The sequence below is a fragment of the Crocodylus porosus genome, unplaced genomic scaffold, assembly GCF_001723895.1.
Source record: "Crocodylus porosus isolate Cpor-Errol unplaced genomic scaffold, CroPor_comp1, whole genome shotgun sequence".
In the NCBI taxonomy this organism is placed as follows: Eukaryota; Metazoa; Chordata; order Crocodylia; family Crocodylidae; genus Crocodylus; species Crocodylus porosus.
Window position 1 is genome coordinate 54,150,485 of NW_017728931.1, and position 25,054 is coordinate 54,175,538.

Here is a 25,054-nt window from a genome sequence, read left to right on the forward strand (position 1 = left end):
GCGGCGGTGCCTCTCCTCGCGCCCCCTCCTTCCCCGGGGTCACTGCAGGACGCGTCGCAGCGGGCAGGGGGCGGGGCCCGCGGGCCGGGGGCGGAGCCTCGCCGGGGTCAGCCCAGGTGAGCGCGAAGCTCGTGGGCCCCGCCCCCCCGGCGTCACAGGGCGCCGCACCTGCCGCGAGTTCTGGGCTGGGGGCCTCTCGCGGGGGGGAAGAGGGTTCTACGCGGCGCTATTGCGCAGGCGCCTGAGTAGTAGGGGATGCGGAGTGCGCCTGCGCGGCGGCAGTGGTCGTTGCGCACGCCCCCGCTCTGCAGCTCCTGTCTCCGTGGCGGGTCTCGGAGCCGCTTGGGTTCTTGCTGCTGCTGCAAGGCAGACAGGGCTCTGTGGGTAGATGTGATCTCTCTTATTAGACCAGCCGAGTTGTTGGAAAAACTGTTCTCTGCAAGCTTTCCGGCACAAACACCTTCTTCAAGCATGGGGAGCGTCTTAAAAGAGGTCACATTTCCCCAACGAGTCTTGTCTGCCTGTGTCCTTACGCCAGCACGGCTGCAGCCAACACCGCTAAGACTGCTGCAAGGTGGCATGTGCCTCCGCTGCCTCCAGGCCCACAGCAGAAGGCCTGGCAGCAGGAGGGAGAACTTCCCCTCTTGCCCCCTCAGAAAGGTGCAATATTGCAGTAACTGAAGCCAAGCTGGTAGCTCAGCAGGAAACACCAGGGCCTTGCCCTGAGGAGGGACAGGCAGCCTGTTGCCTGCATGGAGGCAGGGGCAGCTTGTGGAACTGGAACTTGAGGATTTGGGCACAATCATCCCTTCCTATAAGTTTTAAAACATCAGCTGCCTTCCAACCCCCAGCATGTGCCTCCTGCTCTTCAGGCTTTGATTTTGCTGCCTCCGGCCATTGGCTTCTGAGAATCTTTCCTGTTCATCTTGAGATGGAGTTTAAATACCTCAAGCTTTTAAAGTCCTCTATGGACTCACTTCTATCTGCGTTGCCTTGGTGACCTTCCCAGTTACGTCAGGCTTTGGCTGCTCTTCTAGGCAGCAGAAGTTGTGCTTCTTTCCTTTTTGGTCTGTCCACATCCTATTAAAAATAAAGAAACTTTAAAGACTCCAAACCATTCTCATACAGCTGCTGATGTTTAAAAGGTTTGCCAGTGCTGTTTTAGTTCCAGTATCTCAAAAGGAGCCTTAAGGAGATTTCTGCTCTCACTAGTTGAATGTAAACAGCACCAGACAGCTGAGGTGTTGACATTGCTGCAGCTTTACCGTTTCTGGGCAAAAGTTGTTTTTGCTCCCTGCCTTGAACATACTGCAGAGCCTGGGTTTGGGATATCTGTTATTTGTCTATAATGGCCTGTGTTCTTCTTGGGTAATATCATCTCTCTTGTCATCAGCAGCTACCTTTTTGAGATGCACCACATGCTTTGTGTAGGCTATGCACTAGTATGGAAACAGCCTTCTGCAAATAAGCTGCCATGTAATTATGTAGCTAGCTGGCTTGAGGGAGACTTCCTAATCTTCCTGAGTGGTATGGATGGTATTCACCTTGGACTGGATCTCATCAACTGAAGAACCTTTGCTGTATGTGAAGGCATTCCAACCTCTAGCCAGTCTGTATGTCAGTTGCAGCCCTGACCAAGGCAAGGACAAAACTAAGAGCCTAACAACAAATTCAGTAAGACTGAGAATAACAATTAATCTGCTGGCACAGGAAAGCTATCCTGTCCCTTTTACAGTGGGCTGCCACACCTCGGTCATAAAGTGTTGCTGGCATCACCAGTGTACCCTATAAAATGGTGGTGTGGGAGGTGGGGTAAGTTCATCAATGAGCAACACAGTGATAGGGATCAGGGAACCTGTGGAACTGCTGTTGGGAAATGGGTTACACTGGTGGTACTAAACATCAATGGGACACCCAGAAATTCCCTTCCTCTACCCTGGGAAAAGCACAGCAGAGCATAGGATCCTTTCTGGACTGTGACTTCTTCTGTAGAAACGCCATTGTTTTTTCCACTTTTAATGAATGGGAATGGTCTTCTGCAGCCAGTCCCAGACATTCTTGTGACCAAAATCATGCCTGAGCTGTGGATCTCCTTGTAACTTACCTATATATGTGTTGTGGCAGAAAGACTGGCTCTTGAGAGGAAGCACAAAGATGTCTGCTCACTTCCCACTGACTGCTAAATACAGTTGTGAATAGCATCCAAAAAAGCTAAAAATGTAGAAACACCCAGCATATCAGTGGTATATGCTGAATGGTTTAGGCCAGTGTTGTCTAATTTGTAAGCAGCAAGGGGTTGCACACCCATGAGTCATACAAAGCTAAGAAATGTCCCCCTTACTCCTCCACCTGCTGCACTGTGTGCCTCTGCAGGTATCCCTCCACTGTTGCACTGTGCACTTCTGTGGGTACCACTCTACCCTCCCCCTGTGCTGCATGCCCATGTGGCCCTGGGGTTGCCTGCTTCACCTTAACCTCTCTCAGGCTGCATGTGGATAGCCCTGGCATAGGCTGTTGGAATTGAACTGTATGTTGACCCCAAATTCATGAATTGGTCCACTTTCCCTTGGGGGCAGTAGGACTAAACTAGACCTGAAGTGGTATTTGGCTTGGTAAGGACCATTGGTTTCAGTTGTAGAGCCCAGTTTATTAGGGTGACCTTGGATCTCTGGAAGCAGGGCACTGTAGGTTACTGCATGGGTGACTGGTGCCTCCTGAATCTGGGGGGGCACCAGTGAGGCGCGACCTGGGGGTGGGGAGGTCCTCCAGCGGCCAGCTGGTGAGAGGGGTCCCCCAGCAGCCAGTTGCTGAGCTTGGCAGTGGCGGAAGTGCTGGCACTGCTGCTGCTGTCAGTAGAGTCAGTTTCAGGGGGGCACACGTGCTCTGTGTGCTTCCTACTGGCCAGAGCGCTTGCTCTCAGGGTGGTGGTGGGGAAGTCCCCTACTCCTCCTATGCATCACCTATGGGTTATTGTAGTGTCACCATCAGGTTACATTATAAATATGTGAAGCAAATTAATTTTAAGGATCCCATGCTGCAAATCCCTTCATGGTCAAGGTGTTAAAAAAAATCATCTTGCTCTCTATTATGTATTGTGCCTTCCATGAGGCTGTTCAGCAGGAATCAAAGATCAACTGAAGAGAGAAAAATCCAGTGGGAAAAATTCAGTGGCATAAATGTTACTGTTGCTGAAAACAGCTTATCTTCATACATGCCATGTCACGTTTGACACACACAGACGTAATATTGCTGTTAGAAGGGATGATAGAGCATATCTAAAAGAAGGCATATAAGGTATCTAGTACATGTCTGTTTCACAGCCTATACCAAAGAAAAAGATTGAGAAGACCCTTTCCTTAGATGAAAGAAGGATGGGACCTGGTTTGGCCAAGGGAAAAGAAGAAGACTGGAAGCAGGTTGAGCTTGAAAACAGCAGGGTGACTTTGCAGACCTAACTGGTTGTGAAAGGCAGCAGAGACTGCAGAGGAGAACCATAAATGGCATCAGTGTGCTCTGCATGGAGACAGAATGTGACAGTTTGAAACAGAGCAATATTCCTTGGATATGTCATCTTACAGATACCTTTGAGCACTGTGGTCTCTGACTTGGATACACTAAAAACCCATTTCAGATTTCCTTTCTCCCTTTTGCTGTTTTGTGAGGCATGATATTAATTAAGTTATAACAAAAATGCTGTGCGTTTTGATAGCAGTGTTCCTTGTTCTGTGGTGGTTCTGTTTTTAAAGCTAGATCTCAGATGTTTTTCAATTTAATAATCAAGTTGATTTAACATCTACAGTTTCTGTTTCTTACCTTGTCAATCAGAATAAAGGGGATTTACAAAACTAAGCAATTGTGATCACATTAATGCCCAGATCCCTATTTAGGATCTAGGTCCACTTGTGCTGATGCTTGTATGGTGCCTGGCATGAAGAGTCCTTGAAAAGCTTGTGATTTAATACTGGATCTGGACTGCTAGTCTTGAAGCTTTGGATGGTAAACATTCTTAGCTTGGTTGGTTCATTCAGGATGAAACCATTTTCTTCTTTACACTTATTTATTTATTTATTTATTTTGGAAGCAAAGTACAGTTGGTTGAAATAATGCAGGAGGTGTTTTTTGCATGGCAGTGGTGTTTCTGTTCAGCAGAAACCTTCTGTTTGCTTTGAGCCTTAAAAAGGCACATACCACCTCTGTCCTTCCATTGTGAAGGTAATGGTTGACAAACTGTCAATATAATCAGAGTGGGATTTCCTTGAACAGGATCTCTAAAAGTCTTGGCAGGACTTAATGATTATTGTGGTAAAATGATTGCAGTAAGGTGATCTCCCTGCTGTATTCCATCTACTTCAGAACAGTCTAATGTTTTCAGCTGTGGGCATCATACCCTTTAACCTGCCAGCCTGTCTGAACATCTAAGCTCCTATCTGATCTAGCACAGTTTACATCCTGGAAATATTACACATTGTTTATATGGCATAAAATCAGAACATTGATTCTGTCTGTCTTCACAGTACAAGCCAGTTTGTAATATTTGAGTGGTCTTGCAGAGGTATTTTTACACCCAAGATGACATTTTCTACATAAACCTGTACTGCTGTCTGTTTTTTCAGTCCAGCAGGCCACTCTGGATATTCAGTCCTGAAATGTCTATATCAAGCAATAATTGCCTGGGATTACTATTTTTTACTGAGCAGGTTTGCTGAGCGAGGAGCTCTTATGAGATGCTGTTGTTTTAGTAAGCCCCTCAGGAGAAGGAAGAAGATATCCTTGGTCTGGTAGAAATTCTGTAGCTGTGACTCTTCATCCCAGGTATCTACTGTGCCCTTGCTTCGCCAGTAATTGGGCATGCTTCTCACCCCAAAATTTTACTTGAACTGAGCATCAGTTAAGCCATAGTGTTTTGAACATACGTCTTTAATTTCCAAGCAGTGTCATTAGTACAGCAGTCGATGAGTTCATTTTTCTAGTTCTTTGCTGGGATTCTGCCCAAGACCACCTGTGAGCCTCAGTACTAATATGAAACATTCAGTTGCACTTTTGGTACAGTGTATGCCTCATGGCATAGTAAATAAAGCATCTGTTTCTAGGGGGAAATTCCAAATATTCGCACCTCACCATGTACTTTACAGGTTTGCATTGGACAGTTCCCCACAGGGGAGATTGTATATGTTTTTGAGCAGTGTACAATTAACAATTCCAACAATAGTTGGAGGTTGCACTGTGTGAGGGCAAAGCAAATGCTTTAAAAAAGTACTTTAAACTGTGATAGTTCAGGTCTCTAATGTAGACAGGCCTCTTGTCTGTTTTCAAGTCTAATCTGAAAACCCCTTTTCTTCCTTGCTCTCTGTCTGCATCTTCTTAGAATGCTACAGTAAACTTCCTCACTACCTTCAAAGCTTTCTTAATGACCTCCATTGTAATCCTACTTCTGCACTTACTCTCCTTGTCTTCCAGAAAAATCCCCCAAACATCTTACCTTAAAGAATCACTGCAACAAAATCTAGACACTGGTGAGTCATGATGCTGCAGATCAGGGTGCCACTCTTTTTGGCAGATGTGCTACAAAATAGCCCTGCACCCCGCCCCCCCCCCCCCACTGCCACTCTAATCCCCTTCCCCTGCCCAATTTGCTGCTCTGCTTTCTGTTCCCTGTCCAATCTGCTGCTCTGCTTTCTGCCTTATATGTTACTGTGCTGCCTGTCCCCTCTCCAGTATACTATGTGTCCCACACAGAGGCTTTCCATGCCATTTGGGGCATGGGTGCGGCAGGCTGGCCACCCTTTAGTTAAACAACACTAGGGTAGATTGTCAAGTCTTTAATTCATTTTCAGACTCTAAAAGTTGGAGTCTCTGTTGTCAAAGCTAAAAGCTCTGTTATCTCCAAGACTTTAGTATACAGGGTGTTTATAAAGTCCTTGTGTAACTTTAAACTTTAATAACTTTGGATATACACATGATAGAAGCAAACTGTAAACAGTGATTGAAAGCATAATTCATTAAGTTTTAACACAATACAGCTCAAATTTCTAGACTTCAATATAACTGCCATCTTTCATAATACATTGTCCAATTAGATTTTCCAACTCAAAAAACATTTTCCAGTTGCTGCTGAGGGATTTCATGAATTGCATTTGTGATTCTTACCCTGTGCATACCTTACACTATGCTAAAAAAAACTTAATGAAATATGCTTTCAGTTGACATTTACAGTTTGCTTCTGTTACGTATATATCCAAAGTTATTAAAGTTTAAAGTTTCACAAGGACTTTATAAACACCCTATACTAGTAAATCTTTGTGGTCCAGCCATTACAGGAAAATAAAAGCACTCCATGTTAGGTGTGGGTTTCATGTAAATGTTTGTCTGAGCCAACCAATATTATAAGCATGTCATGGAGTGGGAACAGTGCTTACTGGGTTTTCTTTCTCTGATGGAGTCCAAGATATACTGTTACTGTTCCTTTTAACCTTGCTTTAATTTTCTAAACTGCAAAGTGTACATTGACTGTAACTTGTATCTTTCAGATAAAGAAAAAAAGGAAAAACTCGAGGAGGATGAAGCAGCAGCTGCCAGCACTATGGCAGTGTCTGCCTCCCTTATGCCTCCCATCTGGGACAAAACTATCCCTTATGATGGGGAGTCTTTCCACCTGGAGTACATGGATCTTGATGAGTTTCTCCTGGAGAATGGTATTCCTTCCAGCCCTAACCATCTGGATTTGAACCAGAACCCCCTCTTGCCTGTGGCTGAGCTGGAAGGAAAAGAGGGTGCCAGTGCATCTGCTGCCTCACCATCATCCTCTTCTTCCACTGCAGTTTTCCAACAGTCAGAAGCAGCCTCAAGTACAGGTGGGTGAAATGACTTGGGGCCATGTGAGGGGTTTCTATTGTGATGTGGAAAGAGAGCTCACCTCAATCTGGGGAGAAGCATCACTGCCATGCCAGAGTTAGCTAAAGCAGCTTAAACAATATAATTGTGTCCCTTTGACAGTGTTTCATCCACTGGGACAGTTCATGACAATCTTGGTGAAGATATTTGTTCTCATTTCCAAAATGTCTAAATGCCCCTGTCCATTGCCATTTAACCACTTTACATTCAATATAGCAGTTCACAGATTTTGTCTCTTGATACTAGAGCTTGGGGAACCAGCCTAGCTAAAATAAGTATTAATGTAGCACAAACCTCCCAGAACTCAAACTGAATTGTCCTCCATCCCTTCTCCCTCCCCTGTACCCCTTCCACCTCAAACTTTCTTATTCCTTTTCATATCAGAAGAGCTGAAATATGAACAGAAAATGGCCTTCCTTTATCAGTAATTCTTCCAGCTTTTATAGGCTAGTGCTGGAATTCTTGTGAAAGTACCTGTTGTAACGCTTGGAGATTTAATCGTTTCAAATAAGTACTTGTGAGCCATTAGTGATTCAGTCCATTTAGATACATCTATATATAAGTTAACATCCATCCAGTGAACTGTGAAGGTTAGGCTTTCTTGTTAGATTTTCATAGATTATGAAATGTTAATTTTTAGAGAGAGGCTGTTTCTACTGGTACTTGGAAGTTCCTGGGACTATTTGGAAGTTTCTTGACCACTTGTGGTAGCAATGCAGAGACAGAGGATGCAGCCAAATGATCCATTTACTAAGTAGCAAAAGTGAAGTGGAAACATGATGTGTACTACATAGTACCTTGCTCAAATCCAGCGTAAAGTTACTCTTTGAAAAATGTGCAGTAACTTTACTACAATGTGTCATGTGTCCACTGCTCTTGTCTGTTTCATCCCATAGAAGCCTCTTTTTTTTCCAGTGTAAACCATTTCCTCTGCCACCTAATGGGCAGGTACAGTAACAGCAAGGCATGTAGTTTGGAACAGCTGTTTCTTCCATTTCTATGGAATAAAACAGGGAGTCATTTACTCTGCGGTAATTGTGTTGTGTGTCCTTACCCAAAGAAAGAAACCCTGCATTAGTACTAGCAATCCAACTACCTTCTGATTCCTGCTCTGGGAAGGAGCCTAGAATCTCAGGTTAGTCCTACACTTGAATGCCATATGATAAATAGCCAATAAGTCTGTACATTGCTATACTGGGAGTGAGATTTATAGAAGAGGTCTGTGCTCTGACACCCCCCACCCTATGGAAACCTGGCAGATAAGTATATAATATGAAGCAAAAGCTCTTACAACAGGAGCTGTAAGCTGGCTTCTTGTCTGCATGCTCACTTGTAGCTTCCATGTTTATGTCTGATGTTTTATGTTAAACTTTAGTTATAGGAGAGGAGGTCCTACTTTTCTGAAATTCTTGCATGATATAGCCATAGCCTAGATGTGGCTGAATTTTATTGATGGGTGGAAAGATTAATTTATCTGCCTACTTTTTTGGCACTAAACTTTGCCATCCATTGCTGTGAAATACACCATATAACCATAAGATCGCTATAATACACTGCTTATCTCAGTGTCCTTAAAGGTCATGCTATAACTCTATTTTTGTCACAGTACAAATCTCTTCTATCCCAGGCCATCTGTTATGATATTGCCATATAGCAAAGAGGAAGAACACTGTATATAGATCTATAGTACACAGGTATTTTTCATGTTTTTTTTAAAGTGATTTGTCCGTTTCAGACCAGACAGTGAGTGAGAGGAATATCTGAATAGGCTCATGTTTCCATGGGAATTTCCAAGGCAGAAAATGGCAGGCAGCTAGAGTTCTGTGAATTTCTCTCATTTCGCTGTGCTGGGGGAAATGCATTTTTTTTAATGTGTAGCAAAGTGCATAAGGCTTTTGTTTTGGAGAGTGGTTAATACGTTGTGCCATTTTCCTCCCATTGTATATTACTCTGGCACGCATTACCACAGCTTCTATTCTTCCACTGTTCAGCATCACTGCAGGGCTGTGACACTGCCTCTTTTAGGAGATGCACCATGTTGTGGGTGGCCCCCAGGATAGTTCAGGTGTGTGCTAAATGATAGTAGTTAAATACTGCATACAGTAAGACAGTGAACAGAGATGTGCATATGGGTGCATGGATTCATCACTCTTGTTCTCATATTGTGATGTTCTCCTGCCTTTGCCAGAGGCCCCTCCACAGAATGAAAGAGATACGCCCAGTCCCATTGATCCAGACTGTGTTGAGGTTGAGGTGAATTTTAACCCTGATCCTGCTGACTTAGTGCTTTCCAGTGTGCCTGGTGGTGAGCTCTTCAACCCCCGCAAGCACAAGTTTACCGAAGAGGACCTGAAACCACAGCCTATGATTAAAAAGGCCAAGAAGGTTTTTGTTCCAGATGAACAAAAGGTAAGTATTTGTTATAACACTGTGCTTGAAATTTGCATTGCTCTTTTTTATCTATTAAATAATTGGGGCAAAGCTAATGTACTATACTTGCAGAATTGGGTGAGGAGCGTTGTCTATGGTAGGCTGATTGCTATTCTTGTGTGGATAGGAAGGCTACTGCAGTTTTGCTAGCTTGGTGCAGTGAAGTGAGTCAGTTACTGGGCAGGTGTGATCTGTAGCCCTGGACAGAGAAATTAGAGGGAGGAAGACTGTTATGTCAGAGCTTGTTCATGCCATCTTTTCCCTTCTTCAGTGGTGCAAGCTGTTCCTCAGGATATATGTATTTTTCAGTACCTATTTGCCAACACTTTTGTGTAGTTCAATTGTTAATGAGGCAACAGAACATCTATCGCTTTCTGTGGAAAACTATGCCCCAGCCTGATAGAATTAAGTGTTAAGAAATTGTTCTTGATTACTAACTGAAATGTTCCCTTGTTTAATTCAACATCACTTTGCACCCTTGATTTAACCAAAGTCTCTCAGGAGTCCAAAATCCTATGTTATGCTGTTGCCTGAATTTCAGTTAATATTTGAACCATGTCTGCCGAAGGTCCTGCAGTGATGTACAGGCAATAATCAGGTGGTTATGGTGGGGCAGAAGGGTACCTGTTTGGGACAGTTCAGCATTTCAAAGCCAATTGGACTAGCATCCCTTCTTTCCTTCAGGATGAAAAATATTGGACGAGGCGGAAGAAGAACAACGTGGCAGCAAAGCGCTCCCGTGATGCTCGGCGGCTGAAAGAGAACCAGATCACAATCCGAGCAGCCTTTCTGGAGAAAGAGAATACGGCTTTGAGGACGGAGGTGGCAGAACTGCGCAAGGAAGTGGGGAGATGCAAGAACATTGTCTCTAAATATGAAATCAGATATGGACCCTTGTAAGCACACACCCCTTTTCATTGCTAGGGTTCCTGTTTTAGTCTCTTAGACCTCTCTGCCTCCTGTAGAGACCCCAAGAAATAGTGTGCGTGGAGGCTTTGTCATTTTGCATCTATAACAAAGATCCACTTCTGGTGACACACCTGGATCAGGCCCTTTCCTAACAACTGTGTTGCCAGAACATAAGAAGCATCCATCTTTACAACTTTGTTTTAACACATCTAGAGTGTTTGGTGATGCTAATCCAAAAGAATGGATTCTTCCATTCAGGGGAATAAAAGTGAAACCATCTAGATGGCTGGACAGGGCTTTTTCTTTCTGTTGTAATCTTCATTTTAAATGGAAAGATAGCCCAAGTGTCCTGTTTTTGCTTGTACTGTCACTTCAAGTTTAGTTTTATAATTGATTATACAATTGGGTGCTGCTGGACAGCATTGTAAATTGATTCCTTTCCCACTTCTGCTCCTACATGTTAAAACAATGCCAGTTGGGTAGGGCTCGTGACATCACTGTGCTCTTCTTAGGCATGGGAATGGCCTGCCTTCTGCAGAAGTGTGGAGAACCCCCAGATTAATTACCACGTTATGTAAATCAGTGTGCAGCAAGTACGTTGTTCTGAAACATTACTTAAAGATTGTGGCAGGTTATTTTTCTGGGCAGTTTTCAGAAACACAGGAATGAGGTGCAAGGAAAGAAATCCAGTACTTCTCCTTCTACTGTGGGCAAGCAGATTTCTGAACTGTGAGCAATGGGTTCCATGAAATATATTGCTCTTCAGAGAATCACAGAAAATGAGGGTTAGAAGGGACCTCAGGAGGTCATCTAGTTCAACCCCTTGCTCAAAGCAGGACCATCCCCAACTAGATCATCCCAGCCAAGGCTTTGTCTAGTTGGGTCTTAAAAACCTCCAGGGATGGAGAGTCCACAACCCTTCTGGGTAGCCTGTTCCAGTGATTTACTACCCTCTTAGTGAGAGAGTTTTTTCCTGATATCTAACCTAAACTTCCCTTGCTGCAACTTGCTTCCTCCTTTCCCCTAAGAGGGACTTCCCTCTTCCTGAACTGCTGATTATGCAGTGCACAACACTTAATTTGGAAGTGAGGGAGATGGGCACCACCCAGTTGGGCATTTGCCAAAAGAGCATAGGTTCTGCCTTATCAGATCAAATAAGCCCACATGCTTGGGAACTGCCCCCACGTGCTTCAGAAGAAGGTTTGTAAACAACCTAGCACTGAGTTGGTAGAGGATTCTTCTAGACCTCTGGAAGAGTTTTCTTTTTTTAGGGTCCCTTGTACAGTGAGCAAGCTGACAAGAAGCCACCCCCACTCTAAATGTGAATATTTTTTATACTTGGAACTGAGGTTTGGGGGGGTTTTTGTTTTGTTTTGTTTGCCCCCATCTGACCTGAGCTGACATTTTCATGCTGGGCAGGTCTAATTCCTTTTGATAATCCTAACATTTTACCTCTTAGTGGAGAGGTTTTTCTTTTCATGGGGTGGTGTGTGGTGGTATTGTGGGGAGTACATTCTAAATAAATTGTCACGCTTAATGCTTTGCTTTGTTTAAAGTGACTTATCTGATTCCGAGTGATGCAACTCCTAAAGACTTCTAAAAACAAAGAAACTAAAAAGCACACATCAAATTGCCTGTCTTCAGAGTGAATGGTGAAATCTGTGAGGTATCCCTACACAAACAACTGACGATGACCCTGCCTGCTTGCAAGTACCCCATCTGAACTGCCAAGGGCTGGGCATGATGAAAAGTGCAAAGTCTCCTTAATACTGTGTATGGCTTTCTTATATCTGTTTTTCTTGCTGTAACCATAAATTACAGTAAGGTTGGTTACTGGGGATTTGTCAAGTACACTCAATTCATGTTTTTGAGTTCAGTCTGTTGACAATTTGTGTAAATAGTAAACTTTTTTTTTTTTTGGCACTTGAGTGGGAGAAAGTGGGCAGTTTTAACTTAATGGCTAAAATTATATCTTAAGCACTTCTTTTATTTCTTAAGAATTGAAATGTTTACTTACTTTTTTTCCCCTCTGCAGTTGAATAGGTTTTAGCTAATGCTGCAGTTGGAGTCTGGCAAGGTATAACATCTTGCAAGGTACTGTAAGTGGAGAATCAGAGGCGTCCACAGGAAAAGCACTCTAGGATGCACTCTAGGATGCATAAGTTTTGAACAAATGCAACAGACTTATTGATGTAAGTGACGAAGCACCACAAAGTGTGTCAGCCAAAGAGTAATGAAATAAACCCTGTCAGGTGCTCTTTGTAATTCCCAGAGCCCTCTAATTCCTTCTATGCCCTGATAAGCTATACTGTTGGGAGCCCACTCCTCCCTTTGTGTAACTTGTTAGGAGGTTCTCAACAAAACGAGACATTTATTTTCTGACTGCTGAACTGCAGTAGGGAAGAAGTGTGCACATCTCCACTGCTGAGTCCCTTATCTTGCAGCATGCTCCCACCACTAAGACTGAATTGAAGTTCTAGCATGGCTGCTAGCCAGTGTTTCTCATCATTGTCTCTTTTTTCCCCCCTCCTGCCCCACTTTGTTATTTCCCAAGTGAATCCAAACTTGCCAGTGACTGCTTTGGGACATGAAGTAATTCTAAAACTTGAGACATTCAGGCACAGAGTGGTAGATTCAGAGTGTAGATCGTTTTCCAGGGAAGTTGGTCCTACATAGAAAAGAAAGGATGTGAATGGAAGGAAGTTCCCTTTATAAGGGTACCATTAATACAAAAAAAGAGTCTACCTGAACACCAGGCTGAAAAACATATCCATAGGGAAAGTAAAAGTGGAGTACTCCACATCCAGTGAATTATTGTAGGGCTACACCTACCGTCAAGGTAATATCAATAACACAGAAGTGGGGGAAGGGTGTTGTCTGTGCCACTTACCCTCTCAGCCAGGAGATAACAAATAGCAGATACCTTGATTTAAAAAAAAAAAAAAAAGCTTTGAAAAGCCTTCAACAGGAAAAGTGCCTAATTGTGGGGCTCAGTTAGTTGCAAACAAACTTGTGAAAAGTGTTTTAATGCTGAATAAATATTCTCTTTGCCTTCATCAGAGAGATTCTTGCCCTTTAGAACTTTCTTGTAGAAAGATAAAGAAGAAAGGGAGCAGTAGGGTGGAAGCAGATGGTATGCAAACTTTAACCCCCCCCAAAAAACAACAACAACCCAACAACAACATTGTAATCAGTTTTTCACAGCCTAACCCTTATAAAATTGAATCTGCTTTTATCCATCAAATGTACTGCTTAACCTATTCTCAGAAATGAACTGTGTTCTTAGTTTTTAAGAACTTGTTTTAACTTTTCTCCCTAACCAGTAAGAAATTTTAATAATATGTATATAGCCTTATAACTTAGGACTCTTAAGTTTCCATAGGATAATCCATGAAAGTTTTAAACTTCAGAAAGGTTAATATTCCAACACCAAATTCCTAGAATATCAGGGATCTATTACTGCAGAACTGGACTGACATTTTTGGTGTGTGTGTATAGATAGGGGAAGGATATTTTTTGTTAAATGGCCTTGCCATGTATTTTATAGATACTGTATGCATGTAAGATATGTTAACAGCTTTCTGCATTTATCTTAACTTTCCATTTAATTGGTTCTGATTTTTATTATTTTTGACAGCTGTGCTTATTGTTTCAAGATAAGTGGGCTTTATTTTTTTAATTATTAACTTAAAGGGTATGGCAGTTGAACAATGATGTTTATTGTGCTCCTTCATCATTATGCTTTAGGAACAATTCTGAAATCCTTCAGCAGTTTCAGCTGATGTTTAATTAGATGACAGCAAGATACTCTGATAAACTTTAATGACATCATCTAGAAGAAATACGTATATAAAACTTTTTGCAGTATATTGTGCTATGTTATGAACATAGTGTTCAAGTAATAGGAATGATGTATAGATTCCCATTTGCTCTCCAAATTACAGCACAAATTTATGCAATAGGTAAGTGAAGTATTCATTAAATTTTGTCTTTTGGAGAAGAATGTTCTTAATGTATGTACTTCCCTGCAGAACCGTATACAAGATTGCACATCACATGTGCTGTGGTATGTAAGCGTGTTGTAAGATTATCTCACTCTCAAGTATAGTTTTCTAAACTGTGGCTTAATTTTTATAGTTGGAGAATTTTCTTATTGTGAAGCAAAATCTCTGAGACAATTGTGGTGACTCTTTATCTCTTTATGAATTCAACTCCCACCCATCATTTCCTTCATCTGTCAGACAACACCTATTTCTATCATGTCCTGGGTTTCTGTTGCATGATTATGGCACCTTTTTGCTGCCCCCACCCCCTCCAGTTTTTGCAGTCTTTTGGAAGTTAGGCATGCAGCTGTAGAGCTTTCCATTCTTTTTGGAATTTATAACCAGTCATCCTAGATGACTGTTGTAGGTCATAACATAACTATATGTCCATCTTACTTGTGTAGCTTCTTCACGTTTAACATAGTGGCCACAAGACTGACACATTGTTTTCCTGAATTTCAGCATTAAAATGAGAAGTTCCTTAACAACAGAACAAATTCAGTATTGGGAAATATCTGTGGAACCTTCTTGCATATGTTGTTTCATGCCATGTGCCCCATTCCTCATGTAAAGGGACCATCTCTATGGGAGGAAAAACGGAGTTTAGTCTTCAGCCTCACTAGAGGCTGCCATTTGCAGTAGGTTGTGATATGGTAACCTGTTCACTGGTAACACACTGAAACCACTAGTCATTTCACAAAAGTCACTAAACAGTCACTGATAGTTATTTTCAAGATGTATGTATTGTTAATAGTGTTTGGGGAAAGTCTGTTTTGAAAGCTGATATCTAATTCTACGTATCAGAAAAAGATTTTAATACAGCATTGTTTTCATGTACAGTCTCCCACACAATCTAACAGTAAGAATTAAATCTTCATCTAATAGCAATGCATTAAATATTCCCTATAAATTCAGTTTTCAACTTAATACTGAGTCTTACTGCCACTGAATTAGATGGCCAATCAGCTATTAACTCCCATAGGAAGCAGCCTTTTGCTCTTTGGTATGGTGGTTTTAAGGTTTTATTTGACATTGAAGTGGTGAATGCTCTTGCATGCTTAGCTGGGGTCAGGTGAACATACCTGTGATTGTAAATGTAACATGGGTGAACTGACTTCCTTCCAATCACTTGGTTTAATTTGGAAGCTAGTGAAATATTTTTAATATTTAGACAATCTGATGAATTATGTCTTCGCTGTTTGGTATGGGTGAAGAAATATGTAAGAAATTTTTGTTGGCAGAAGAAATGTTATAAATTCCATGCGACCTTTTTATAGTGCTTTCCTGTTTGTTTTTTTGTCTTCCCAGCTGATAAATTTCTATTTAATTTCTTTGCTGTTCTGTTTGGAAGTCTCAGGTATTTTAACCATAGTAATTCTTTTCAGCATTACAGTTAGTAGCAGGCTAGCAGATAAAGAGTCATTGTAACGTATGAAACGTAATGAAGGACCAGCAGCTAAAGAAATTAGGAATACTGTAAACCTACTAATCATTGTGGCAAAAATATTTTATCTTCTGGAGAAAGCCATTATTTCTGCTGATGACAGCATTGCTGCTGTCAAGTTTTGCTTACGTCTTACAAAGTGCTGTAGGACTGAAGCTTTTGATCAGAAGCCCTGATTTTTAAGAAGGGTTTAGATATTGCAACGTGTTATAAAATCAGGGTATGCCTATGTTATGTTTTTGTGGCTTTGCATTCCTTCTTTGCCTTGGACTTCTCAAACAAACATGAATTAACCTAATTTAAATATTTTTTTTTCCAGTAAACTAAGGATAAATCTTCAGTGAGGAATGAACATTTATTTTTCATAGTCATGTAAATATTCTTTCCTTTGCAGAAATACAAAAACTTGGCTAGTTTTCCTGGTCTTCAGTAATCCCTCTTACCACCTACCAGTATAATAGTGATAAATCAAACTCCACAACTAGAAGTTAGGGAAGGGAATATAAGTCTAACTATACATTGTCAGAGATGCTAATAAAAAACTATTTGTTTCCCTTTTTTGGTAGTTTTAATTACTCAGTGACACAGATGTATATGAAAATAAACACCTGTGACACAACGTGATCTGTTAGCTTAGTAGTAAGTTACTTATTATAACGCGTCATTTCAGAATGCAAACTTTTTCTAAAATTCAAGCTGTCACATTGTAGGAGGAGTCTGTAAGGAAAGTAGAAAAGCAGATCATATTGTATCTGCTGGAACCTTCCCGCAAAGTTGAAAAGCAGAAAAGAGAATAAAAAAAGACTGGAAAAGGAGGGAAATGAGACTAGGACAAGATATGGGCCTGAACCAGAATGCTGCAACTGAAACTGAATTGGTCCTTTGATGTTGGGGACCTGAAGAAGGGCACATTCTGCCTGAAAGCTTACCATCTTTCCCAGATATATAATTAGTCCAATAAAAGATATTGCAAAAAAAACAAACCCCTTTCATCTTACTTTGGGGTAATATAGATCCTCTCCGTTTGGTTTTATGCTGAAGGCATAAGCAACAATAACACCCTTTTCCTGGTTGTTTTCTTACAAGCCATAGTTGAGAATGAAGATGGAAAGAATTTGTGGGGGTAGGGATAGGGTAGAGAGAATAGATATTGCTTTAACTAGCACGATATTAATAGATCTAGAAATGTAGGTCTCTAGGGACCTCAGCTCCCAGCAGGGAGGCAGGATCTGTTTATCTAAAGCAGAATGGGAATGAAAGAAAATGTCTTTGTCCTGAGACTCCTAGATTATTCAACCTGAGTGCAGTTGACTCTGCGTTGGGTAAGCCCTGTATCCACATGGAGTCTGACAGCCCTCACTGAAGTTTGCATGGGTATAAGAGTCGGTCAGCACAGTTGTGGAACTGCATTCTTGTGAGAATTCATGGTTGCTGTTGTTCACATGTCTCTTAACTAGCCAAATTCACTACTACTTTGTTTTGCCAGCTGAGCATGAGCAAAGGCTATCTTCACTGGAAAAAAAACTACAGAAAGATGCTCCTTATGGCCATTACATTAAGGCAGTAGGTGCTGGTAATGCTGAGCTCTATTCGTGTAGTTGCCTGAATTTCTTGGTAGAGATGAACCATGCCTCACTTGAGGGTGAGGTGGGGTTAGGAATAGCAGCTCTCACTTATTCATAGATTCATAAATGTTAGGGTCAGAAGGGACCTCAATAGATCATCGAGTCCGACCCCCTGCATAGACAGTAAAGTGCTGGGCTCAGATGACCCCAGCCAGATGCCCATCCAGTGTTCTGTTGAAGACCCCTAGTGTAGGGGGGAGCACCACCTCCCTTGTTCTAACGCAGCAGCCAGGTGTCTTTTTGCTAGTAGTCCAGGGATAGCAGAAGGATTTGTCTTCTACACGGTTATGGGAAGTTTTCTGCCATGTGGCAATTAACATGGTTGTTGGAATACTGAATTTTGTATAACTTCAAACTTGTAAATACACTTCTCAAATCAATTGCAGTCCTATGAAGTGAGAAATAAGTGCTTCCATTGCAACATCTGAAAATTGTTAATGCTTCATGCAGCTTGATTTTAGGATTTATTTTTTATTTTTTGTAGAGAACTGCAAAAATCAAACCAAGTGAGATTTGTTGTTGTGAAATTCTGCTTAGGTGTGATGCTTTCTGTTGATGAAATGTATAATAAACCATTCAAGCAGAGATGCTGAGAATTTGGAGGAGTTGATTCCCCTCGGGTAGAACTCTCTCTTTTTTTTTTTTTTGCAAACATCAGCTCAGTAACTATTCTCACCATACTTGGTCAATCCATCCCAGTTGCTGGACAGTTGATTTGATAATAGTAACTAACGCTTGGAAAGGGTTCCTTTTGGTTAATTGGTTGGTAAAGTACAGCATGTTCAGAAAAACAGAAAACTAAGTTTTAGACTGCTATCTAAAACAGACCTGCTTTAAACAGACCAGGCTGTGCCCGTCAGCCAGACTGCACCATGTCACTGACCACACAATGAATTTACTGACCATTACTGTACCTCATCTGTGATCTAAGCAGATAAAGTTGTCATCAGTCATGTTCTGTGCCTACATAAATACGTGATTAGCTCATTTACTCACAGTCCCTGGTGTATACAGAGAGAAATTTATTGGACTTAAATTTTAACTGAGTATACTTTCACTCGATACTGCACTACTGGAACCTTCAGCAGCTAGTCAAATTATTATTTTGGGTTTTTTGGTCTAATCTAAATGAACGTGAAGCATATGGATGGGAATTTTGGGCAAGCATTGGGAAATGGATGTGGGTGGATTGTTGGGTGAGTGGTTTTTGTCCCTGAGTCTTTACGTAGCGCTGGGGACCATTGTCATGGGATAACACCTTCCTTGCACTGTAGTGACTTCCAGTTCAGTATCTGCTACAGAGTTCCATTAAAATAACAAAGGTAAAACCTGTCTTATGGAGTGCAGAAGTTGCATTTCCAGCCTGTGAAGTACCTAACTATGAAGCAGCTAAGTATTATGTAAAAGATTTCTGTTCTTGTCAGGCTCTTTCAGAGACCAAGTCTTGTTCTGAGAGCTGGAGAGAGCTCAATTTTACAGTTTCACATTCTCTTGTTTTGGGGATAAAAGCTATAAATGATCTAGATTGGCAAGTGACACTACTGTGTCCCATTCACTATAAAGATGAATTTGATGGCAGAATATTTTATGCATTGCAAAATATTCCCCATTTTAATATGTAGTTTTATTCCCCATTTTAATATGTAGTTTTATACATTAAGCACCTGATGTCTAATCTCTGAGCTGCTTCCATTTTGGAGGTGGTCTAACTAATTCCTGTATATGGTTTTGTAATCAGTCTGCAAAGTGCTTGGGGGATCCTTTTGAATGAAGGGTCCTACAGAAATGAAAGATTGTTACTATTTGCCAGCCATAATGCTTTTTAGAACAGTTGGGCAAATTGTGCTGCTATAAATATGTAATCCCCTAACCCAGTCTACTTATTTTGTACTCTCACCCTGTCAGCAGCTGATTGGTGGGGAAAAAAAAGGTGCTTGAATGGCAGTCTGAGGAAAGGGCATTTCACTGTTGCAGAGCTGGTATTCTTTTATATTTTCATTTGTTATGCTTTTTTAAATGAACAAACCATAAAATCTACAAGTCTTGAAAAACAGCTTGGATTATGTGGGCAGTTTAAATCCTCTCACCTCTCTGCTCTTACCTGTTTTTTAAAAAATGCTTTAGTTTAAAATGTAAAGTTTTGACTGTATTAAATTCTGTTAGTATTTTTTCCTTTGTAAAAAAACAATAAAATGTATATTCCACTATATAAAGATCTAGCCTTTTTTGCATCTAAACAATTTACATGCGTGCACTTGTAACATTATGCTTGATGTAAAGACTGCAGTTCTCAAAGTGAGTGGAAGTTGAAAGGGCTGATCCTCTTCCAGAATCAGAGCCTCTACCCTGCATTTCATATGTATTTACTTCTGGTGGTCCCTTTGTGCAAGGAGGCCCAAGGAAAATTTGTCACTGAGAAAGTTTGATCTGAAATCCCTGAAGGACACTAAATACAACATCTTGCAGTATTTCTGGTATCTTTACAATCACAGTTTAAGACAAGGAACATATAGAATGAGAAGCTTTGTGTATACTATATGTATTTACAATCTCAACCTGTCTGGTCTTCCTACTACTTACCAGAGTGCCAGTAAAGTCATGTATCTGGTGTATGAAGCAGAACTTATTTAGGTCTCCAAAGAGCAGATGCACTGACATTGATGATTAACTACACTAAGCTTTTAAAGAAATGGTCCTGGTGAAAAGTGCCGAATTGTTTATCTCCAGGTCTGGTAAAAATCTAGGCAGTGGGGTTGTACACTTTTTACCATTTCCTTGCTGTACCACATCTCTGATGGGAAAGGCCATTCTTAGCTGAAATGATGTACAATCTCTCTGGTGCCACTTGTATTCTTAAAGAGGCCACTTAAAAGCATCTTAACTATGACATTGCTTTGCATGACAGGTTCCATGCCCTAAAAATATTCCAAGAGTGAGATCTAAATTCACTGCTAATCATAGTCCTATGAAGGGGAAGAGGGGAGAGAATCTTGGTTTCTCCTTTTTAGTAGCTGTCCACATACTCAGCCCCTGAGCCTTTGATTGGAAACTTCTTGCCTTAGTAGTATCTGTATCCACACACTAAGGGAATAAAGGGTGGTGCAAGCGCAGTTCTTAACTGTCTTGCTAGGGCATAGTGCTCCATTAATTTGAGTCTGAAGCTTTAGCTTGTAGTTACTCTTCTTTTAATGGCTTTACCCCATTTTTGTTTCATTCTCCCTCCCCATTTTGTATTTAGGGATTTGGTGCTACTCTGCATCCCCTTCCCTATACCACCTCTTTTGTCTATTAATGTGTGCCATGGTCACTGTTGGTTTTTTTTTGTTTTTTTTGTGTGTGTGTGTGTGTGTGTGTGTGTGTGTGTCAGCTTCTCTTCTGGGACTTTGTTCTTTGGACTTTGTTCTATTTTCTTCTCACTTTTTTCACTACCTGGAAGTTTTCAAATGCCATCTCCAAAATCTCCTGGTTTCCTGCATTGTCCCTTTTGTGAGGGACTTCTCCAGCATCAGATAGCCACTCCAGATGTGTCCTGTCTGAAATGTGAGACTTTCGCAGGTAAGTGTGACATCTGTCATTCTTTCAAACCACCAACTTGGAAGGAGAGGGTTCATCTCAACCAATCATTTTATTCCAGTTCAAACTCTGACTCTTGAAGTTCCACCCAATGCTGACATTTGCCTGGCACCCTTTCTACTCCTGGAGGCTCTCATTGTCTCTGGCATTGTGGAAAACAGCATTGACATGTCCAGGTTCTATTCTAGTGATGAATCTCCAACTAAATGAATGTGAAGAAAACCTATTCCTTCCTCACATTACAATGTTCGATGTACCTCTGGGATTGGACAGTCAAACTCAGAGAGTGAGGCACAAGATTTACCAAATGCTGGGTCCTCCTGGCCTATTAGTCTGTGGCAGCTGGAGTCAGCATAGACATACTTGGTGCTTTAGATCAGAGTCCTTGTGTCCTGATAGGCATTCCGTGGAGGTTTGCAGAGCAAACCTTTGGTACCACCTTTTAGTTATGACGGAACGTAGGAAGGATAAACTCTGGATCTCTTACATGGAGCAGTCTAGTTCCTCAAGTCCTATGCCTACACCAGTGCTTGGACTGACCTCAATGACTGGTCTGTGTTTTGAATTTCACGCTGTACTAGTTTCTGTACTGGATACTCTTATTCCCCATGTTGAGCTAAAACCTGTAGAAAGTCAGTCCCTTGGCACCAAGGTGGTCTGATTACAGCACTGATCCTGGTGCCATACTTAGAATCAAACATCTTCCCAGCTCAGGGCCTCACACCATTATCCTTTGACAGAGTCCCTTTAGATTTTGAGTCTAGCACCAATTGTGGCCAGACCATTGTACCTCTAGCACTAGTAATGCTCACTTTCCTAGGAGATCCCTTTGTTTATTGCAATGGCAGACATTTCTGCACCTTCTTCAAATGCAATGGTACCCCTGCTTCCATTTCCCTCCGTTCTCTTTTGGGGTTTAGTCATCTGTGGTCTTACACCCACTAGGCTAGTTACCTTCTCCTAGGAATAAATACTGTACTGAGGCACACAAGCTGTAGCTGAAACGCATTTGACCAGCAATAAATTAATTTGCTTTGGCATTGGAAGGAATTACTGAGGGCACAAATAGGACCCCCTGCTTCCCATCACTAGAGGAACTAAATGATGAGTCTAGATGTCAGTGAGCTATACAGGGTGACAGAGGCAATAAACAAAGTGATCCACTAGAATGACCTCTAGCTGCAAATTATTTTAGTCATTTCTCTCCAATTAGTACCTTCCTGAAAAATATTGGAAGCAATGACCAGAGCAACATGACTTGAGCTGTGTGAAAAGATGGTTCTGGTATACTTAGATCAGAGAAAGCAATGTATTGGAAACTTAGGACCAGGCCCTATGGCCTTGGTAGGGGACAGCAACCAAAATTGGCTGCTGTGAGGACTGTTTATGTGGATCTAATTCTAAAAACAGCACAGGTGCTTTATATCTGTTGCTAGCAAGAAGGCTGCTGTCAGGACTAGACCCATTTGAAGGTTCCTTCTTCCTATTCAGTGATACTTTTTCTTCCTCCCTCCTACCTTAAAAACCGGAACCAAAAAAACCCCCCAAAAACAAGAAGAGGAGTTTATAAATTTGCTAAATAACCATATTTAGGTAGTTCCTTTCAGGAAAGAACACATTTTTCCTATGCCTGTCATCCATTTAAAGTGCAGCGATGATCAAATGACTCCACCCTAAAAAGGGACCATTTTAACTGGAACAATCTGCTTCCTGCGTGTATCAAAGTCAGATCTGCTGACTTCCAAAATAAATTCTTACACCTTTTTTGCCAGGCTGTTGGTTGTAGCTGTGTTCATCTAAGGACATAGGGTGGCAATGTTCTTTGGGTAGATGTGGTATCTTTTTATTAGATCAACTAAGTACAGTTAGACCAACTTCTTGCCTTAAGAAAGGTGTTTGTGCCTGAGAGCTTGCAGAGAACTTTCAAAGAACATTTTTCCAACTATTTAGTTGGTCCAATAAAAGATACTGCATCTACCCAAAGAACCTTGCCTGCCTGCACCTTTTGGGCTCTGTGCAGCCAGCGCTGTTGGGAGAGAGTCAAAGCCTTGTACTGTTTCTGTAGTACCAGTCATTTACTTTCTGCCCCAAGAAAACCACATAGGAATTAAACGTACAGAGAATTTCTGTGAATGAGCAAACCATGACAAGGTATTATTTGCTTGACCGTTTGTTTTTTTCCCCTGTACTACTCTTCGTTATCTGTTCTTATTAGCTAGTCACACCTCTGGACAAACATTATGAGCACCGTGTATAGACTACAGGGAGTGCACTGTGTTTTAAAGTATTAATTGAGAGCAAGAGATTTGTTCCCCAGTAGCCGCCTAGTTTGCACATGCAATGATAACTTTCACTTGTTGCTGAATTCACCTTAGAAACCATGAAGATTTCCTGATTAATTAACCAAGAATGAGGTAAAAGACAGGTGTGGGGGGGTTCAGAACTCAGAAATGGAAGGAAGAAGTGGTAGCATGTGGGCTTTAACTGGTTCTTAAGCTAAAGGAAAAGGCTAGGTTTAAAGTTTAATTGGAAAGACATGACCACAGGGGAAGGGTTGGGAGAGAAGGCCCTTAGGAGGTAGTGCACAAGTAGAAGGGAAACATATGACCGACTGTTAACCTCTGTGGAGAAGGGAGGAGACAGAAGAAGCTGAATTGGGAAGGACTGAATGAGCAGGCAAGCAGCCAGGAAGAGTGGGGTAATAAAAAAGACTCTGATCATATTCAAGATGTAGCAATGGCGGGGGAGTTTGTGCACTCCCCCACCCCTCCCATCTGCATACCAGCTTGTAAGTTTAGGGTAAAGGTGATTCAAATTCCTTTAGTATTGGACTTTGCTTTCAGAGAGGAAGAGAGTGGAGTCAGTACCCATCCCACTTGCTACAAGAATGATTTTTCCTTGTGCACACTCCACAGTGGGGCTGCAGGCACCTCCCTTGCTCTTGTTTGGTGGCTTCTGGCCAGCAGTACATGTACGTTGCATATAAGCCCTGATGCTACTTTTGTGCCCTGCACCAGGGACCTCAAGGGCAGCACATCTTTTGTGCTCCAACTACCCCTTGGCTTCAGCTGGAGCTTCTTGTAGTCAGCTCATGGATGACAGGAAAACCTTGCAAAGTGCCTTACAAAACTAACAAATAGTTTTTCTAAGCATTACTTACCCAACAATTAGTTTTAATTTTTTGTCCATTGATACCCTGGGCTTTTCTAGTGTTTTGGAAAGAGAGAAAGTGAGCTGCCTCAAACCCAGAGCAGGGGATTTGAGGTCACCCAGATTCAAGTATTGCTTCTCATGCAGTGGGGCTGTACCAGCTAAGCGTGGCCATTTGTCTACATCACATAATCTGGCGCTGTGTAGAGACAGCTAAGCTGGGCTGTGTCCTGGAATCAGAATAGTCACGTCAACATGGTGCTCCACCTGTGCTGGTATCTCTGCTTGGCACGCCACGGTGCTGGGTAGACATATCCTAACTGCCTCTACCTCCCAGGAAAGCCTTCCATCTTCAAGTCCTTTACCTGCTGAGCCCACAGTGATAGCAGACCCGAAGCCTAGCCTAACTTCCCCTGCTGTGCAAATCCATGGAGCAAGTGCTGTGCCCAGGACCTTAGAGTTCTGTTGTGTGCTCTTTCTAGACCTCTCAGACCTTCAGTCCTGTCAAAATCAGACAAGAAAACACCTTATAACAAGGTAAGGAGCAAAGAGAGCATCAGCGGCAGAGTCCCCACAAAAAGCTTCTCTTGGTCCTACCATACTGCTGAAATTTTTGTGTTTTGAGCAGTTCAGGATGAAGTTTGAGAATGCCATAGTACCAATGCCCCTGCTCAATGGCTTCTGTTACATGGGCTGCCCAACAGACCTCACTGGCTTACCTGTCTCTAGGCCAGGAGGACATGCCCAAGACCATGATCCAGCCCATGGATGTGGGAGCTCTTTCTCTAGCTTTTTTGTTTCTCCTTCTCAGAGGCAGTGGTGGTTTCTCCACACAGTGGGAGGATTTCAAAGAGTTATAGGACCTTCTGAAATAGTGGTGGTTCTCTCCAGAGCCCATGGAGAAGGTAGATGTACCAGCACAGACATTTTCTGCTCAACCTCAGCAGGAAGAAATGGCTTTGTTTATAATCAAGGCAATAATTGACCCC

General features: G+C 41.9%; 1 protein-coding gene and 1 long non-coding RNA gene across 5 annotated transcripts in view; one reads left to right on the forward strand and one right to left on the reverse strand.

The window, feature by feature from the left end:
* The window catches only part of TEF (TEF, PAR bZIP transcription factor), a 20,428-nt gene extending 5,985 nt beyond the window's left edge, over positions 1-14,443 (forward strand). Inside the window, exons 2-6 of one of the 4 annotated variants that reach the window (XM_019545010.1) lie at positions 6,528-6,851; positions 7,952-8,026; positions 9,080-9,300; positions 10,006-10,217; positions 11,787-14,443. In XM_019545010.1, the coding sequence (XP_019400555.1) occupies positions 6,528-6,851; positions 7,952-8,026; positions 9,080-9,300; positions 10,006-10,217; positions 11,787-11,808 (854 nt within the window). In that variant the 3' untranslated portion in view covers positions 11,809-14,443. Of the gene's footprint in view, positions 1-6,527; positions 6,852-7,951; positions 8,027-9,079; positions 9,301-10,005; positions 10,222-11,786 lie in introns of those variants that run through there. The other 3 variants (XM_019545013.1, XM_019545011.1, XM_019545012.1) reach the window with 3 other exon arrangements.
* A 2,546-nt stretch (positions 14,444-16,989) lies between these two features.
* LOC109316729 lies at positions 16,990-19,879 on the reverse strand. Its single transcript, XR_002102906.1, has 2 exons — positions 17,549-19,879; positions 16,990-17,385 (listed from the first exon to the last, which is right to left on the reverse strand). It is a non-coding gene; the product is annotated as an uncharacterized LOC109316729 (long non-coding RNA).
* Between the last annotated feature and the right edge of the window lie 5,175 nt (positions 19,880-25,054).